The sequence below is a fragment of the Enhydra lutris genome, unplaced genomic scaffold (assembly GCF_002288905.1).
Source record: "Enhydra lutris kenyoni isolate GAN:26980312 unplaced genomic scaffold, ASM228890v2 scaffoldscaffold15, whole genome shotgun sequence".
Lineage (NCBI taxonomy): Eukaryota > Metazoa > Chordata > Mammalia > Carnivora > Mustelidae > Enhydra > Enhydra lutris.
In genome coordinates this window covers 25964109-25981722 of record NW_019154099.1, presented here as the reverse complement: position 1 = coordinate 25981722, position 17614 = coordinate 25964109, and the positions used below count along the sequence as shown (strand labels likewise).

General features: G+C 35.3%; 1 protein-coding gene across 2 annotated transcripts in view; it reads left to right on the top strand.

Moving 5' to 3' along the window:
- Window positions 1–17614, top strand: part of LOC111147077 (kelch like family member 1) — a 388136-nt gene that overhangs the window by 202773 nt on the left and 167749 nt on the right. For both annotated transcript variants that reach the window (XM_022502961.1, XM_022502960.1), the window contains one exon: window positions 13530–13742. In XM_022502961.1, the coding sequence (XP_022358669.1) occupies window positions 13530–13742 (213 nt within the window). The remainder of the gene's footprint in view (window positions 1–13529; window positions 13743–17614) is intronic.

The following is a 17614-nucleotide window of genomic DNA, read 5'->3' as shown; positions in this document are numbered from 1 at the left end:
GGGTGTGGTGCATAAACAATGAATTCTGGAACACTGAAAAGAAATTTTAAAAAATAAATAAAATTTTTTTTAAAAAAGAAACATATAGCCAACCAACACATGGACTTGAATCATATTCCCATGACCTTTAAAAAGTTCAGAGGAACCTAATAAATGCTGTGCCTCATTTTCACTGGTTGGATATATGAAGGACAATGACTTACTATCTAGAGAAGTTCTCTTGCTATACTCCAGACTATAAGATTATTGAAAAGTCCACAGATGCAGCAGATCCTTGTAAACTCATGGGATTTAGCCCTTGCCTTCTGGCATACAGGAGTCCTGCTAGGTCATAAAAAAATATTTGCCACTTCCTAATCACTGAATCGGATTAGTATGATGATATCAACAGGGCGGCTACCTGTAATGCTCTGTGGAATGTCAGGACAGTCAAGGCTTTTGTAGACCCTATTATGGCACAAAATAGTTATAACCAGAGTTCTGCGATTATAACAATGTACTGCCACCTTTGTGGTATAAAGAGAAACTTCTTTTGTTCTTTCTTGATAATGAAAATTTAGAAGAAAGCTTTTCTCCAGTCAGTAGCCAAATAATAATGCCCTTGGGCGACTAGGAGGGTTGTCCCATACCTGGGAGCACTACCTAGGTCAGGCTCCATGCCTGACGGGATGCACTCTTCCTCTTTCCAATCCTTCCTGAGTTTAGTTTCTGTTTATTTCTTCCTGCCAACTCCTGACATTCTTCAGGCCAACTCCTGACACTCTCCAGAGATGAGTGACAAAGTACAAATCTTGTAATTTTCGTGATTCTGCATATGACTTCAGTTCTCTGCTAATGGCATTCAAAACTAACATTGTACAATGTAAAGATGGGATAGTAAAATTCATGCTAGTAGCTTAAAATTTTATTTTTTTTTAGCAACTAAAAAGCAAATAGCAAAGAAAAAGCACCAAAGACAAATAAAAAGTTAGACAGTAGAAGAAAAGCTTTGTATGTATCTTTAATAGCATTTTTTTTTCATGCTCCTTTAAAAAGAGGCTCTGCATTCACTTTGCGTTGTACCTCACAAATCATGTAGCCAGGCCTGCCTCCAGGAGATTCTGATACATTCAAAAACTTGAGAACCACTATTCTAGCATATCAGGGAATTAATGAGAAAGCTCTGCCAGCTGTTAGCATATCTTAATTATACATTTATATCTCAGAAGATAATCACAGAGAAGGTCTACAGAACCATTGTATGCACAGTGAGACAAAACTTCATTTTCATGCAGCTTCTATAGGCCCCACTATACCCGAAAAGCCATTATGACATTTCAGTGTCACCACAAACCTCTTACCAAACAGTCCTCAAAGGTATCTAGTTTCCCTTTCTCAGTGCTCATCTATCCTAGAAAAGGCTGCAGATCCACTGGGGGAAGGATCAGAGGGAAATTTATTGTATACACTTGTGGTGATATACTTCTCAAGGGCTCTCATTCTGAAGTTAGTAGATTCTGAATCTGTGAACCTATATTGATCTAGAGATTGTACGGACTAGAATTAGTCATTTCAGTAGCTAATACCCAGTATCTTATCCCTAGCTATCACGTTTTCTTCCTCTTCAAACGAAGCAATACCCTGAGGAAAAGCTCATCACTCTAACCCCAACATACCTAAAGATCAATTCCATAGATTCACAGGGATCTAGGAAATCTATATGACAGGCAGACCACCCTGCTGTTTATTTTTATTATATGCTTCTTGCTTCTGATGATTAAGTGCTCCCATCTAGACTCTTCCATTCTGGAATATCAATATTTCTAGTGATATTAAACTCCAGGAAGAAGATAGACCTTCTAACTCTGGCTTCTTAATAAAATGGTGCCCCCTTCAGCATCATTTTTCAGGCCCTTCCAAGAAGCATAAAATGAAGGGATATTCAGTGCTTTAAAAATAATCCCTTTTATTTTATTTTTTTAAAGTATCTTTATTTATTTATTTTTGTGAGAGAGAGAGAACAAGCATGTGGGAGCAGCAGAAGGAGAGGGAGAAGCAGGCTCCCTAATGAGCAAGAAGCCCAAAGCAGGACTCAATCCCCGGACCCTAGGATCATGACCGGAGCTGAAGGCAGACACTTAACCGACTGAGCTACGCAGGTGCCCCTAAATAATCCATTTTAATATTTCCACCTCCTTCTGAGTTCTTTTGTCTTCCTCAATAATATGCTAATAAAGTTCTAACATCAGCAGCTCATATATAGTAGGGCATAATCCTATTAAAATCAACTCTTAGCCAGTATATTGAATCCCAGATAATGAGTGACTGGCCAACATAAATAAATTTTCATCATTCCTACATTCCTTCACCCTGGCCAATATTTTTTTTTTTTTACTTATTATTTAGTGTCTTTATTTTGTTTTGGTTCCCTCTAGCTGCCAGGTAGTAGGACACAAGCCTTAAATACAACTCTTAATCTTATGGCTACTCTTTAATAGGTCTTATAATATCATCCCAAGGCAAGGAGAAGGGGAAAAGTGAGGTAAGGGGCTTGGTGGGAGTGGGATCAGGTAGGCCCTTATGGTGGTGTTAAGTTCTTGGTGTTAAGTTCTCCACACATGATCCCACAAGATCCCACGTGCCCTTCTTCGACAAAGACTGCATTAAAATGTCTTGTTAAAATTTTATATATATATGGGGCACCTGGGTGGCTCAGTGGATTAAGCCGCTGCCTTCGGCTCAGGTCATGATCTCGGGGTCCTGGGATCGAGTCCCGCATCGGGCTCTCTGCTCAACAGGGTGCCTGCTTCCCCCGCCCCCTCTGCCTGCCTCTCCGTCTACTTGTGATCTCTCTCTGTCAAATAAATAAATAGAATCTTTAAAAAAATAAAAATAAAAAAAAATTTTATATATATATGTATATGCATATACATATATATATATAATGCAATTTATATAAAAAGTTATATATGTTTCTATCAAGCATTTTTAGATAAAAGACCACATGATTTTATCCACTTGATATACCCTAAGGCTCTTAATACACAATGGTAAATTTACATCTTTGTTGTAACTTTCCTGTTATCACAAATTTAAAAATATTTGCAACATGATTGGTTATATTACAAGTTTGGAACTATGTATAATGCTTTTTGTTGAATTACCATCTATCCATATTATCACTGATGTTCTAGTAGTTTTTATGGGATTCCACTAAAATTCAGGGTGGTGGAATATAGGAATGAAGAAAATTTATTTATGTTGGCCACTCACTCATTATCTGGGATTCATGGTAGTTCTTGACTCTTTCTACTGCATTTTATTTATAAAATATAATAATATTCCATGGAATTATGTTTGGCACCAACTTTCATATTTAATGCATTGTATTTAAACATACATGTTGCAATGTAGCTAATGATTCCTTTATTTTCAGAGAGAAAATGGCATGCACTAAATTATTTGGCAAACTGGAGGAAAATTTATTATGCATTTATATAACTACTAAGGGGATTATCCTCTTTATTCCAGTTATTTTACATAATGTATACTCCTTCATTCATTTCCATTTTACAGTTTTCATGGGAGAATTTTTATAGCTTGCTTTTCATTTTTACTTGACTTTTTTTTGACAACAATTACAATTATGTTTGCTGTTTAAAATTTTTAAAATAGGTTAAATATAAGAGAATATACTGTGCTGTAATTTTTAACGTTGGTTGTAAGCAGCTAGTAAATTAGTCCACCCCAGAAGGAAAATAGTTTAAATCCTTTTATTAAGCAATAAATGAATGCAAAATTATAATTAAAAATTTACATGCTTCTAGAGACCATTTAGACCTTAAGATTGCAAAACTGCAATGTATTCTTTGTTGCAGAATGCTAGTGCTGCTTTTAACTGCAAACTAATCAGTGTGGTTATATAAGCAACTTCCATACTCACTCTCTCCTTTTCTTCTGCACACACTTTTTGCCCCAACTCTCTGGCTATTTTAGATTATGCATATAACAGGTTTTCCTGATGAATCATTTATGCTTACAAACATAAGAACAAAAACAATACTTTTTGGTTTTGAAAAAATTTATTTTCTGTTATGATAAGGGATAAGCTTTCTTTCAATTTTCTGTAAGCACAGAATAAGCACTACCATATACATTTTATGCACCAAATAAGATTCTTTTAGTCAATTTTCTGAAAGATGTCCTTGCAAGGAAAACAGAATATTTATTTATTATCTTGTGTTAAAATTCTGTTTTCTTGCAGAGTTGTAGAGGATCATTATTTTTATGTTTTTATGAGGCATTGTAATTCCTTTAAGAAAAAGTTTATGTGATCAGGTAGGTGTCCTGGACACTTGGCTGCAGTGAAAAGAAACGGTTCTGAAGTCTTAGGTATGCTGTTGCCTCCTGATTTAATTGGCAATGATACCATTTCTCCCTGGGCTGGCACAAATATGTGCCTCTCATAAAGACTGTGCAGAGATTTTCACATTCCTCCTAACTTTTCTGTCTGCTGCTATTCTCTATGATATCTATAAGACTCTGAAAAGAAACTAGGCAAATACTGATGTAGAGCAATTTATGAAGAAGGTGGGGGGGTGGGGATCAGGTAGGTTTGGACTCTATCAAGGAGTAAATGTGCCTAATATTAAATCATAAAAATCAATACTACTACTCTAATAATTTATGCATGCATAGTATTACACAGTGTGCAAAGCAATAGGTTTGGGAATGGTTAGTTACTTTTCTGTTAAACCAAAAAAATGGAAGTAGAACTGTTTAGCTGACTGGCCTGTTTTTTTGGTAGTCAGGTTTATAAATGATTTGTACGTGCTTCCCTCTTCCCTCTTCTATGTATTAGTAGATAATATATATTGCATATTTGTGTTTTCGAACAGTATATTTCCAGTATCAAAAGTAGACCAAATTATTATAAGCATTGAAGAATCCAGTGGAAATAATTTTTTAGTTTGCATAACATTGTAAGCTTAGGGATTATTTCCTTCTAAATTCAATGTGCTCAAAAGCAAATCAGAAAAGGTTTACAGACTAGGTGTTGTTACAAAACCCACTTTCAAAGTGAGGAGATGATATTTTGGAATAATGAAATGCCTTTGTCTGGGAAACCCTGACCAGAGAGTATTAGAATGGGATCTTTCTCCAGTCCTTCTTACTGAAGAATTATTGCTCTTCCCACTATAATTTCTAAGTTATCTTACCCCTTTAGCAACATTTTGTCAGAAAAGACGATGTCAAAATGTATGAGTCGCAGACTCATATTTTTTAAGGAACTTAAAATAAAAAATTATCTTTTGTTCCATATGATAATTTTGAAGATGACCATTAGAAATAATTTCTGATACTGGGCACATTTTTGGAATTGTTATACAATGTTTCATTTTAATATTGATACTCTAATATTTTGGGGGGGGGGAAAATTGCTACCACTGAAGTAGCCACACTTAATAGATGGAAAAGACTTAATAAAGAAATTGGTAACTGCTCACTTTAGTCTAGCAGATTTGGATGTCGGTCATTTTCCCATAGCTAAAGAAAACTCAAAAGAATACGTGTGTGTGTGTGTGTGTGTGTGTGTGTGTGTGTGTGTGTGTGTGTATAAAACAAAATATATGTGGCCATTACCATATACTGTTATTAAGAAAGACTCTGATATATAATTCAAATAAGTAAAGAATTCTATTCCATAGTAATTTCCTAAGCACTGACAAAACTGACAAGAAAAAACACGGTTATATACATTGATAATTCTTTGAACATTTTTTCCTCATTTTATTATCTAAATAGTAGTAATTATATATGTATGCATATATACACACCTAATCAAACCAAATATGATTGAAATTAGATTTTTATACAGTGATTGCTTAAAATTTTTTTTCCTGCATTTATTTGGAAAATGTTCTTGGGAAAGATTAAAAAGTTGTATGTAAATAAACAGAGTCTGTAAGAATATTTTTTATTTTTGTTTTATTTGTTCTCATTGTTGAAGGAAAAAGAAAAGAATGCATGTATTTCAGGGGAAATTCAGCAAAAATTTTATATTTAATGTAGCATCGTTTTCTGGTTTTGAAGATTAAGATCAGTTATAGAGATTAAAGAATGATAGTTCTTTAGCCTTTAAAAGGCACAAGAGAAGACAGAAAAAATAAAATCCTCAATATTTGAATAGCTGATCAACAGAATTAAAAATTGGAATTAATGTAAGAAAATTATAAGGCAGATTTTACTTCAAAATGAGGCAATTTTCTGACAGGGCCATTCAGCAATGATATGGGCTTTCTTATAGGATAATGGGTCTCCCATCATTGAAAATACTCCTGTCATTGAAAATATATAGAAAAGTATATGGAGCATACATTAAACTAAGTAACCTCAAAGATTGTTTCCAATTTGAGATTATATGAGGTCATAGCAATTCTTGTTTTTAAACCTGGTAGCCAATGATATGAGAATTATACCATATGCCAGCAACATTTCTTTGGTGCTCTGTGGACTATGAATCCATGAGAAACATTTCTTTGGGGAATTGCTATTCCAGAGAGGAAAGCTGTATATATCCTAATTCAAACTCCTCCTGGTCCTCCATTATTCCCCTTTCATTCTTATTCCTTTGACTTCATTAAATCCCCCATTTTTTTCTCTCCTCCTTATAAAATGTGTATATTTCTCTTATAACATTGTATGTAATTTCCTTCTCATTAGAAAGTATGTTTCTTAGGAGCCAGAACTTTCCTTTTTAGTCGCAGTGTTCTTTAGTATTATGAACATACTGGGTAGTGAAAAAAAATACTCGATGAAGTTTTGTTGACTAAATGATCAGTAAAGAAAATAGGGAAGACAGAGTAATGTGAATGTAGACAACACATCTAACAATAGGAGGCTAAGTAAAGGGTAGGCTCAGAGGCAGAGTAGTATTGGCTAATGCCTCTGTCACACTTGCTGAGTGTCCGATCCTTCTTTAAGAACAGTAAATTTAATTTAATCTTCACACTTAATCCTCACAACAGTGCTTTTCAGTGGATACTATTTTTATCCCCTTTACAAAGAATCCAACTTCTTTATCACACAACCAGTGGGTAGCAAGGTTGGGATCTAAATCCTGACCAACTCTCCAAGTCAGTAGTAATATGTTGATTCTCCATAATCACCATGCAACATCATGGAACTCAGATATACCAAGAAAGAGGTGGAAACAGGTTCAGGGGAACACTTAAGAATCAGGGTGCATACATGTTGCATAGATCAAAGTAAGACAGTAAATCTAAACTAGATGAACAAAGGAGAACAAGAAGGGGAACCTAACCAAAGGAGATAGTCTAGGTAATGTAATAGGACAAGAGACTGAATTCCTCATCCCAGACTTACTTTGACTATGTATGAGCTCCTCCTGCCTCTACATTCTCATCTATAAAATAACAAGATATGACTCTCTCCTAATGAGTCTCTGTTCCGTTTGAACTCTAAAGTAGTATTCAAGAGTTCAGGCAGCAACTTTAACACAGGTATTAAAAATTAAAAATTCAGGGGCGCCTGGGTGGCTCAGTGGGTTAAGCCTCTGCCTTCAGCTCAGGTCATGACCCTGATCTCAGGGTCCTGGGAGCACCCCATCAGGCTCTCTGCTCAGTGGGAAGCCTGATTCCCCCCACCCCCTCTCTCTATCTGCCTCTCTGCCTACTTGTTATCTCTCTCTCTCTGGCAAATAAATAAATAAAATCCTTTAAAAAAATTAAAAATTCAGACAAGGAAAATAATCAAAAGCCTGGGAAAATTAGTTTTAACATGAAAGGGTTAGTCTTGACACCAATATATCAGTATAGCAACTTTAAGGTAGCTGATACAAGAAGCCCTTGATAACTGGAAGAGGTATCTCTTCCCACCCTACACTTTTAGAAAATTTAAATTCTAAAGTCATAGGAATATAGATGATAGATGATATATATGTAGATCATCGATCGATCGATCCAGATCTTAACAGTACCCCAAGACTCCTTTGGATAATTGGAAATGTAATATTTCTTAAAGTCATCATTCTCTAAAATAAAGAGCCTAGAAATTATAATTTAAAAGATTGAGACTAGGAGTGCCTGGGTGGCTCAGTCAGTTAAGCATCTGACTTAAACTCAGGTCATGATCCCATGGTCCTGGAATAGAGCCCCATGTTGGGCTCCCAGCTCAGCGGGGAACCTGCTTCTCCCTCTCCTTCTAGCTTGTGCTCTCTCTCCATATCTCTGTCTCTGTCTCTCTCTCTCAAATAAGTAAATAAGATCTTAAAAAAAAATAAAACATAGGGACTAATTATCATACTTTCTTAGGCTTATATGAGAGTTTTTAACATAACTATCTTTTTTTTTTTAACTTTCTCTTATGATACTTATTATTTTTCTGGGGCTGCAATTACAAAGTATTAAAAACTAAGGTAGCTTAAAACAACAGAAATTTATTCTTTTATAGTTCTAGAGTCTAAAATTCTGAAATCAAGGTGTGAGCAGAGCCACGCTCTCTCTGATGGTTCTAGGGAAGAACCCTTCCTTGCCTTTTCCAACTTCTGGTGGTTCTTAACAATCCTTGTCATTCCTTGGCTGGTAGCACCATGAGTTTTATCTTTATTTTCACAAGGACTTCTTCCCTCTGTCACCTCTGTCTTCACATGTTATTCTCAGCATGGTGTCCCTATTTCTGTCTTTTAGCACACCAGTAATTAGATTAGGGCCCACTCTAATCCAGGATGGCCTTAACTGAGCTTAACTAATTACATCTGCAATGACCCTATTTCCAAATAAGGTCACATTAATGAAGTTCCAAGTGGATGTGAAGTTTTGGGAGACACTACTCAATCTGGTACATGACGCAACTTCTGCTTCAGAAGTCAAGGTACACATTTTTCAGTCTTGTACTTGACAATAGTAGAATCATGCATATACCAGAAATTCTCAAAAAATTTCCTTGCAAAGGATGCAAGGAATTATAGTTTTATAATTCAGACTTTAGACCCAAACTTTACATTTTCATATTTATATAATGAGCCTCAATCAGAGGATATATGGCAATTCTCAGGATCACCTTTTAGTTTTCCATTTTTTTGATAGTATGAGCCTCCTAAGAATATATCTTTCTAACCAATAACTTTTTAAATGGGCAATTAAATGAATCCCATAGCCTCTGGTGATTTGGAATCAAGCCAGAGATTCTGTGGTAGTCTGGCAAAGGATTATCATTCCCAACATAATATTGAAAGCATTGATGAGGAGGTTCTTCTTCTCCTCCTCCTTCTCTTTCTCCTTCTCCTTCTTTTTGGAGGTTCTTCTAACTGACCTCTGGTCACAAAGTGCAAGATGGTGAAACAGATTTTAATTCAGTAGACATTCATAGCAAAGCAGTTTCTTTGTTTCAACCATAATGGTGTATATAATGTATGGTATTTGTAGTAACTATTAATGAGGTAAACACTGTAAAGCTTATGTTGAAGTTATTTGAACATTAATGAAATATTTTACTATAATTTAATATCCAAATTTTAAACTAAATTAATAACTAAAATCTGATTATTGAAAGGATTCATTTATATACTGCTTGACCAATATGACCACTAATTGTTAGCTAACTTTCAAAATGACATAGAAAAATGAACTTCTACTGGAATTTCAAATTATTGATATATACCAATAATAAGATAAGAGGAAGACAACAATATAATTAAGGGAAAAAATAAAATAAATATTAGAAAATGTTTATGTCAAATTCAGGAAATAAATAATAATGGTAAAATTCTGCTTAGAAAACAAAATTGTAAATTTTTCAAAAATTTGTAAAATTTTTTAGATAGCAGAATTATTTAAAGTGTTATGAAGTAGAAAAAATAGTAGAATTGAATCTTGTTGTAATTAATAAAGATTATCTGTGTCTTTGGTAGTGGCAACTTAAATTGGGTGCTAAAATTTTCCTTGTAATAAATAGTTTAATCTATGTATAAAAGATATACGTATAGATATATTCCCATTTAATGGAAAGACTGTCAAAGTTTTAGAATAAATTTATTCCATTATATGGTCTAAATCACCCTGTCAATATTATTTCTCACAATTTTTCTGTGCTCATTCTTAAACTGACATACCAAATATGGCACTTTATACTATATTACCTGCTATTATGTCTTTGTTTATATGCTTTTCCCTAGTTGTAATACTATATCTTTCCATTTCCCATTTTCTAATTTACTCTCCTACCTAATATTCTAGGTACATTTGAAAAACTGGCTTTTCCAGACTTGACAAGTCATTTTCTAAGCACTGCACATTTTATAGGTGTCCCACGTGTGGTAAGCTTTTGATGCAAATCCATTTTGTTCTCCTTACCACAATTATCCAGGCCCATATGTTAGGTGTTCAGGAAATCTATATAGAATGAGTATTGAATAAATTTAAAGTAAAGTTATTGTACAAAAAGTAAATAAGCCAAGGAATTTTGATGTCTCTCCCTACTTGTTCTCACACAAGGAGTTAGCTGAGGTGCACAGGAAAGGTTAAGGAAACTCGTGTGAATTTATATTTTTTCTTTAGTGAATCAAACATAATGAAATTAAAACAATTTCCAGAAGCTAGATTGCAAAAAATGGGAAAATGTTAAGCAGGATATCATGAAAAGGAGACCTGATGGAGAAAACAAAAAAGAGCAAAGAGAACTTTAGAACTCTAAAGTACATACAGAAAAAAAATAATAAACAACATAATATATGAAACAGTATGAGAGATCCAATAATATCTGATATTAGCTCCTAATGTCCAGTTTATTTATGGTCATTTTTACAAACCACGTGACTTATTCCCAAAAATGTAGTATGGTTAACAAGGATATAAAATTATAAGAATACATCCTAAATCAGATGCAGAGATAAAAGAAAAATATATAATCTGCTGTAGTGATATTAAATGAAACTATTATTGGAGCTTTCTGAAAAAGAAATCAAACTATAAAAGGCTATAGCCTTCCTAACAGATAGACTTCAATTTAACGTTGTTTTCTAGAGGCCAAATAAAAAGAGAAATCTGATCAATTTCATAATTTACAACATCCATGATAAAAGCAAACCAATTTACTCAGGAGAAGTGCAATTATTCTTGCTACTAAAACCTGCAAGAAATTTCTCCCAAGGGTCATCATAAAGAGGCAACTGTAAAATATAACAAAATATGCCTTAAACAATATCTTTGATAGACATCACTAAGAGTTTCATAGACCTGATTTTTTTATGGTACCCCGTACTATGGTTTAGCTCTACAATTCTGTGTGTGCTTTAATAGAGGCATAGATTTTTCAGTAGCTGGAAAAACAGATAGGCAAAAAATCTTTCAAAGATTCTTGAGAAACATCTTTGTCTTACTAGAGTCCTTTAGAGAAACTTGGTGGCCCCACATCTCAGAACACTCAATCGGTTAATTCACTAAATAGATATTGGACAACTATAATTTGCATAGTACTTGTATTAGGCACAGAGGAAACACAGGGGATAAAAATTTCCAGGAAATCAGCTATTCTGTGATGTCAGTCAAATGTAAATTAATAGAACAAATGACCTGAACAAAAGTAAAGGTTGACATTCTTTTGTGACAGCTGAAAGCACCTCAAGTCTTGGATTCAGTTCCAAGGATATACTCAAAAGGTGGGTTAGGTCTCTTTTAGAAAATAGGTTTGGATCTGCTCTGACGTAGAGTTTAACAGCCACTGGCTGAATCTTCTACCCAGGGTTAGCTTAGTAGCATAGTCATCATGCCTTTTGGGAAAAAAATCTAGTCCCATCTGTTTCAGGTTTTTTCCTACAATAGGCATGTATTGGGATTTCTACCACAACTGTGCCTTTAAAACTATGATCTGAGAAACCTTACCTCTGTCTTCCTTGGAACTGAGATCTGGGAGGAGGTGGAACAAAAGAGGCAGCCAGTCAGATCACTGTCTTCTCTAACCATATATCTGTGACCAAAGCCTCTCTGCTAGCATGTAAGAAGGTCTTTGACAAGTCATTTTAAAATTGTGTTTGAAAAATGCTGCACTGTTGTGTACTATTTCCAAAATTTTATTTTTCTCCTCAAAGATCACCAACACATCTATTCAATAAATAAGTACTGTTCACCTGCTATGTGCCAGGATCTAGATATGCAAGGTTAATTGTCAAGGAAAATTTGTCTCAAGAAGCTTAAAGTTGGTGATAACACCCCTAAGGGCACTGAAGATGAGGCCACAGTTGGGTAACTGCTGTCTCAGAGATACCAAATACCATGCATTGTGCATGCATGGTGGGTGGGGTAGCCAGATCCAACATGAGTGAACAGGGCTCAAGAGTTCCATATGTAACAAGTAGCTTTTGAATTGAATCTTGGAAAATGGCAGAAATTAGGAAAACAAAGTGCATAAAAGTCATTTTTGGGGCACCTGGGTGGCTCAGTTGTTAAGTGTCTGCCTTCGGCTGGGGTCGTCATCCCACGGTCCTGGAATCGAGCCCCACATTGGGCTCCCTGCTCAGCAGGAAACCTGCTTCTCCCTCTCTCACCAGCACTGCCCACTTCCCCACTGCTTGTGTTCCCTCTCTCCCTGTCTCACTCTCTGTCAAATAAATAAATAAAATCTTTTTTTTTTTTTAAAGTCATCTTAAGCAACAGATGAGTGAGGGGGGACATGTTAAACAGGATGGAAAACTGAAAAAGTAATGGTGACTAGAACACAAGAAAAATTAAGAACTGTAGTCTTCAACTAAGGAAGAGGTCAGATCATAATGAATTAGTGTACTTAACCAAGAGATCTGAATCAAAAGACAAAAGAAGACCAAACCAAACCAAGCAAAAACTTTAGAGGAATGCCCTGAAATTTATGTTGTAGAACTATCATTTCAGCATGATTATAGAGGATATAGTAAACAGGCTAAGAATAGAGTCAGGCAGAGTAATTAGAAGGTTATGGCAGCAATCTGGAAGAAAATAAGTGGGAATCTAAATTAAGCCAGAGAAATTGTCATGAGAGGAGGGACGTATGAGAGGTAATAAAAGGGTGGAACATATATGCTTTTGGGACTTCTAAGGTCTATCTGTCCTGTTTTATTCCCTTCTAAATAAACAATGATGCATCTTGTAGTGTTACTTACTCCCTATGTAATTTCGTTCCTGCTTTCTGATTCATGTATACGTAGTCTAGCTTTAAAAAATTTGAAATGCTATTCTCTTCACAGTCATCAAATCTTACATAGCAGTCCACTTGAAACTTGAACATTTAATCACTTAGTACATTCTGCCTGCATCATAAAGCTCAACATTATAATCCTCCAGTTATTACAAGATCTGTGCTGTCTCGGATACATTTACACTTCAATTACAATTACAATGCTTTCATTTTAACAGCTTCTGGTTTCTGAAGGATTAAGTCTCAAGGATTATGTTCTAATGAGAACAAAGGTTATTGACGACTTTTCTCATTTCTTTCTGAGATGCTTTCCCAGCTAAATCAAAGTGAAGCCAAATTTATGCCAAGATGTTTTCTCCCTGCAGGAAAACATAATGGAAGTTATGAGAAATCAAGAGTTTTTACTGCTTCCAGCTGAGGAGCTCCATAAACTCCTGGCCAGCGATGATGTAAATGTTCCTGATGAAGAAACTATCTTCCATGCATTAATGATGTGGGTCAAGTATGATATGCAGAGGCGATGCAATGACTTGAGTATGCTTCTTGCCTTTATAAGACTGCCACTGCTTCCACCACAGGTAATTGCATGGGATGCTGTGTTAACAGCTACTCTGTATTGAAAAATCCTATATTAAAAGTAACATCAAAATGTGAATAAAACTAAAAATAATTTAAAATAAAAATAATGATACCCATAAAGCATTTGGTAAAATAGTAACATTCAATTGATACATATTATGGTATACACACATGCAAGCGCACACAGATTTGAAAGTAGAAAGCCCCTAAGTTTTATGCCTCTCCATTACCATTTTCTTACAATTGTTTAATTCTTTATAAAAAAGTGACATCATAACCCATTTATTCTTCTTTTTCACGTTTCTGTTTTTTGTTCTAATCCAATACTCTTTTTAGGAAAATTTGGTGATGGAACATGATAGGTGATGGGTCTGAAGCTCATCTCTGCCATATATTGACTCATACTCATATGACTACGAGAATGCCACTTAATTTCTCTGATATCCAATTCCTTTATCTATAAAATAAAATTGTACTACCACACAAAAGTTTTGTGAGGATCAGATGAGACAATACATGTTAAGTACTTAATTTCATTACAGTATCTAGAAGATTTTTAAAACATTACAATTAATTCCCTGCTTCCCCATTTAGGAGATCAATGGATTTATCATCTCTCTATCTATCATCTATCTGTCTATCTATCTATCTATCTATCATCATCTGTTTATCTATCTATCCATCCATTTCTACCTTTCTATCCTATGATGCAATAATATGATCATTCTCTGACGAAAACACATCCTTGGGTTACATTTTAACATTCAATACATAGGATTTCTATCCTCAATAAACAGATAAGACATATTACTGAATCATACACAGTTATGAAGTTAAAGCATTTACAGTTGGAATTATGGAATCTTTAATAACTGGAGCTAAGGAGAATCCACACACCAAGTATACCAACCACCTCATTTTACTGATGAATTATGTAGGACAGGTGAATTGGTAAGAACAAGTTCATTCAGCTTGTAAGAATAACTATTTTTCTCTGATTCATTATGTCTTTAAGTTGTGATGTTGCAAAATTATCTATGCACAGCAATGTTAATCTGGGGTTTCTGCCTTCTAAGGCCATCTAGAAATAAGCCTGAAGGCTGTTCCTACCTCAGAAATAGTAAGTAAAATTGTGTATACATTTTTGTCTGGGGGATGTGAGGGGCCTCAAGTATTCACCTGATCCTTCATTTGGCTACATACTACCATCAACACTTTCACTAATCCATATATTACTAAGAGTGTTAGATAGAGAATTAGGACATTGGGGAAGAATGACAGACAAGAATATATTAATAAGTGAAGTGAGAATTATGGTCATATATTAAGATTGGAAAGTGAAAAAAAAAACCTACCAAAATTGGGAAAACAAATGAAGTTTTATAAATAAAGGAATAATTCTGTTTCACGTGGCCGCTGAAATGAATAAAGCAGTAAAAACAGAGGAGAAAATTTTATAGAAGTCCTGCCTAAGCAAATTATATGAGCTTATCTTAACACTAGGATCTTAAAAAGGAGGAGAAATGCATTTAGGTAACTAAACAAAGAATAAATTGTGAATCCAAGCCCTGGATTTTTCTGAATCTTCCATGCTAGGTTTTAATGCCAGGTATCCTTAGAGAGTAAGGATATCCTGGGGATCTTCTATCCTGGGGATTTTCGCCCAGGATAGAAATGGTCAATGAACACTATTAGCTAATAACAGTAGAAAGCCATTAACCACTGATAGATGCTGTGGCAATTGGTACCTTAGACCACTGCCCACCCATTCCAACTGTTTGTTGAAATGTGGGGAGCTTTTGGGTTTTCCACAGAAAGTACTATGTCATCTGCAGAGTGAGAGTTTGACTTCTTTGCCAAATTGAATGCCTTTTATTTCTTTTTGTTGTCTGATTGCTGAGGCTAGGACTTCACCCCACAATTTCTAGAACTCATGCAACAATTCAGCAATGTGGCAGTATACAAAATCAGTGCACAGAAATCAGTTGCATTTCTGTACACTAACAATGCACTAACAACATGACTGAAGAAAGAGAAATTAAGGAATCAATCCCATTCACAATTGCACCAAAAACCATAAGATAACTAGGAATAAACCTAATCAAAGAGGTAAAGGATCTATACTCTAGAAACAACAGAACACTTATGAAAAATTGAAGAAGAAACAAAGAGTTGGAAAAACATTCCATGCTCATGGATTGGAAGAATAAACATTGTTAAATTATGTATTCTGGGCACTTGGGTGGCTCAGTTGTTGGGCATCTGCCTTTAGCTCAGGTCATGATCCCAGGGTCCTGGGATCAAGCCCTGAATTGGGCTCCCTGTTCAGCAAGAGGCCTGCTTCTACCTCTCCCACTCCCTCTGCTTGTGTTCCCTCTCTCACTGTGTCTCTGTCTGTCAAATAAATAAATAAATAAATAAATCTTTAAAAAATAAAATAAATAAAAAATAAACAAAATGTATATAGTGCCTAAGGAAATCTACACATTCAATGCAATCCCTCTCAAAATAACATCAACATTTTTCACAGAGCTGGAACAAACAATCCTAACATTTGTATGGAACCAGAAAAGATCCCAAACAGCCAGGGTAAGTCACAATGCCTGACTTCAAGCTATATTACAAAGCTATGATCATCAAGACAGAATGGTACTAGCACAAAAACAGACACGTAGATCAACAGAAAAGAACAGAGAGTTCAGAAATGGACCCTCAACTCTATGATCAACTAAACTTTGACAAAGCAGGAAAGTCTATCCAATGGAAAAAAGATGGTCTCTTCAATAAATGGTGCTGGGAAAATTGGACAGCCATATGCAGAAGACTGAAACTGGATCATTCTCCTACACCATACATAAAGATAAATTCAAAATGGATGAAAGACCTCAATGTGAGACAGGAATCCATCAAAATCCTAGAGGACAACACAGGCAGTAACCTCTTCAACCTTGGCCTCAGCAACTTCTTGCAGGACACATCTCTAAAGCAAGGGAAACACAAGCAAAAATGAACTATTGTGACTTTATCAAGATAAAAATCTTCTCATGGCAAAGGAAACAGTCAATAAAACTAAGAGGCAACCTACAGAATGGGAGAAGATATTTGCAAATGACATAACAGATAAAGGGCTGGTATTCTAGATCTATAAAGGACTTATCAGACTCAACACCCAAAAACAGATATTCCAGTTAAGAAATGGGCAGAAGACTTGAACAGACACTTCTCCAAAAAAGACATACAAATGGCCAACAGACACATGAAAAACACTCCACATCACTAACCATCAGGGAAATACAAATCAAAACCACAATGAGATACCACCTTACACCAATTAGAATGGCTAAAATAGACAAGACAGGAAACAATGAATGATGATAAGGATGTGGAGAAAGGGGAACCCTCTTACACTGTTGGTGAGAATGTAAGCTGGTATGGCTGCTCTTGAAAACAGTGTGGATGTTCCTCAAGAAGATAAAAATAGAGCTACCCTACAACCCAGTGACTGGACTACTAGGTATTTACCCCAAAGATACAGATGTAGTAAAAAGAAGGGACACATGCACCCCAATGTTCATAATAGCAATGTCAATGATAGCCAACTGTGGTGGGGGGGGGAAGCTCAGATGTCCTTCAACAGATGAATGGATAAAGAAAACCTGGTCCATATATACAATGGAGTATTAGCCATCAGAAAGGATGACTATCTACCACTTATGTCAACATGGATGGAACTGGAGGGTATTATGCTAAGTGAAATAAGTCAGTCAGAGAAAGACAATTATACAGTTTCACTCATATATGGAATGTGAGAAATAGCTCAAAGACTCATAGGGGAAGGGAGGGAAAACTGAATGGGAAGAAATCAGCAAGG